General features: G+C 36.4%; 1 protein-coding gene across 1 annotated transcript; it reads right to left on the bottom strand.

The window, feature by feature from the left end:
* Positions 1-104: 104 nt before the first annotated feature.
* LOC103522698 (polycomb group RING finger protein 3) lies at positions 105-1,947 on the bottom strand (the record flags this gene model as incomplete). The annotated part of the gene is made up of 3 exons (XM_008487793.3): positions 105-389; positions 963-1,115; positions 1,669-1,947. Coding segments are annotated over 3 exons (561 nt in total), but the record flags the coding sequence as incomplete, so codon positions are not given.
* Between the last annotated feature and the right edge of the window lie 4 nt (positions 1,948-1,951).

The following is a 1,951-nucleotide window of genomic DNA, read 5'->3' as shown; positions in this document are numbered from 1 at the left end:
GTACTGAAGTTTCAGAGGGGGAGTTCGAAAGCGCCACCTGGTGATGTAGACAAACTTGAGAGTGTGATCTTTGCCGAGGAGCTCATCATCTTGATGGTCTTACCTTTTTAAGAGGAAATTTTCTTTTTTTTTCCACTTTTTTTTACACAGACCAGGTATTTCATAAACTCTGGATCAACTCTCTGGTAAGATTGGTTGCCCAAGGTAATATCTGTACAATGGAAAGAAAAGGATACAAGGGTTTGCCATGGGCAGGATTATCACAAGATGTCAATACGAGGGCGGTACTGAAGTTTCAGAGGGGGAGTTCGAAAGCGCCACCTGGTGATGTAGACAAACTTGAGAGTGTGATCTTTGCCGAGTAGCTCATCATTGCACAGGATGTCAATCTGAAATCCAAATCATTGATCAAAATTCAATCCATACATAGACATTGTACAGACAAAGGAGTCAAAAGCCAGCCTTTAAAATAATAATTAGCAAGGTTTTAACTATAAAATTTACACCTATTCTGTACCGAATACATAAGACCTTGTTTAGGCTGTGGGAGTAAAGGGGCTTTTCAGTCTCATTTTAGCAGTATAAACAGGGTATATTCTATTCTTTTTATAAGAGGAAATTGTAACAACAAAAGTCTCATCATCCCAAAATTGGAGAAAATAGAATATAAACCTTGTTCATCCTGCTAGAACTGAGAAGTACCTTTACCCCAGCAATCTAACTAAGGCATGCCATGATAAAGCCAGCCTTTCCAAGAACAAACCTTATCTCTGTTTAAGATAAGATGTGCCCTACGTGGGAATCAAACCTGAGACCAGCACTTACAAGACAGGTGTGCTACCTTCCAAGCTTAGTAGGCTGGTTCATGGTTTGACTTGATTATTTAATATTATTATTGATTACTTGCAATTTTCATCCATAACAAATATCATTTGATCCAGCAAAACATTTAGAATACCCACCTCTTTATATTTGCTCTTCTCATCTAGAAGTTTCAAAGCTACAAACTTCTTGAGATGAGTAATAGTAGCTTGTGATGATAGACGTATGAACCTCTTTTTGAGCGTTTTCAAACTGGATGTGGTGGCAACACTGCATTCCAAATACACATTAACCTGAAAGTAATAGATTGGAAATGTTTGGACTTGGAATAAATAGAGTTCTAATTGTACAAGTAAATTTAAGTGGTATCAAGGACTTTTTTTTTTCAAACCATTTAATATGTAGATTGCAGGGTATAAATAGAGTTCTAATTGTAAGCTTAGATGGTAGAGAGTGATGTCTTTGGATGGAAATAGTAATATCAAGGAACTTTCTTTTCCAACTCTCTAATATGTCAAACTGTAAAAGGTATACCCTTGTCTTGTAGTTACATTTTATTGTTTTTTTTTTAGTAGATAAAAATTATTTATAGCTATAATATTTTTAGCTTCCTAATCCCAAACATTATATTGAGGTGTAAAAGGTATAATCTTGTTTTGTAGTTTATTATTATGTTAAGGCGGTCTCTTCCTGATCCCTGATGTGCCGCGTCCATTTTAGTTTAGACTATTGCACTGTTTTGTAGTTACTTTTTTCCAAAGAATTATTCATCTTTCTTGACTCTGGTACCTTGGTATAGCATTTTTAGCTTCCTACTCCTAAACAATAAAATTCAGTTATCCTTACCTGCTCATCTAGCCTATGATAGTCAGAATTGACTTGATCTGTATTCTCTTCTTCTTCATCCTCCAACAGTAGATCTTTAGGACATGGCAAGCCTCGTATACGATAGAACTCCCTTTCTCTTTTCATTTCATTTGCCTGGAGGTTGGGTACAAGCTTGTACACCAAATCCTGCATCGTTCTATCAAAGCTGATGTACTGTAGGGGATGTGACTGGTGGATGATGATGTTACATGATGGACACGTATTCTTCTCATCCAAATGTTGCACAAGACAACTCTTGCAA

Source organism: Diaphorina citri, unplaced genomic scaffold (genome assembly GCF_000475195.1).
Source record: "Diaphorina citri unplaced genomic scaffold, Diaci psyllid genome assembly version 1.1 scaffold10383, whole genome shotgun sequence".
NCBI classification, from domain to species: Eukaryota; Metazoa; Arthropoda; class Insecta; order Hemiptera; family Psyllidae; genus Diaphorina; species Diaphorina citri.
This window is presented reverse-complemented; position numbering and strand designations above follow the sequence as displayed.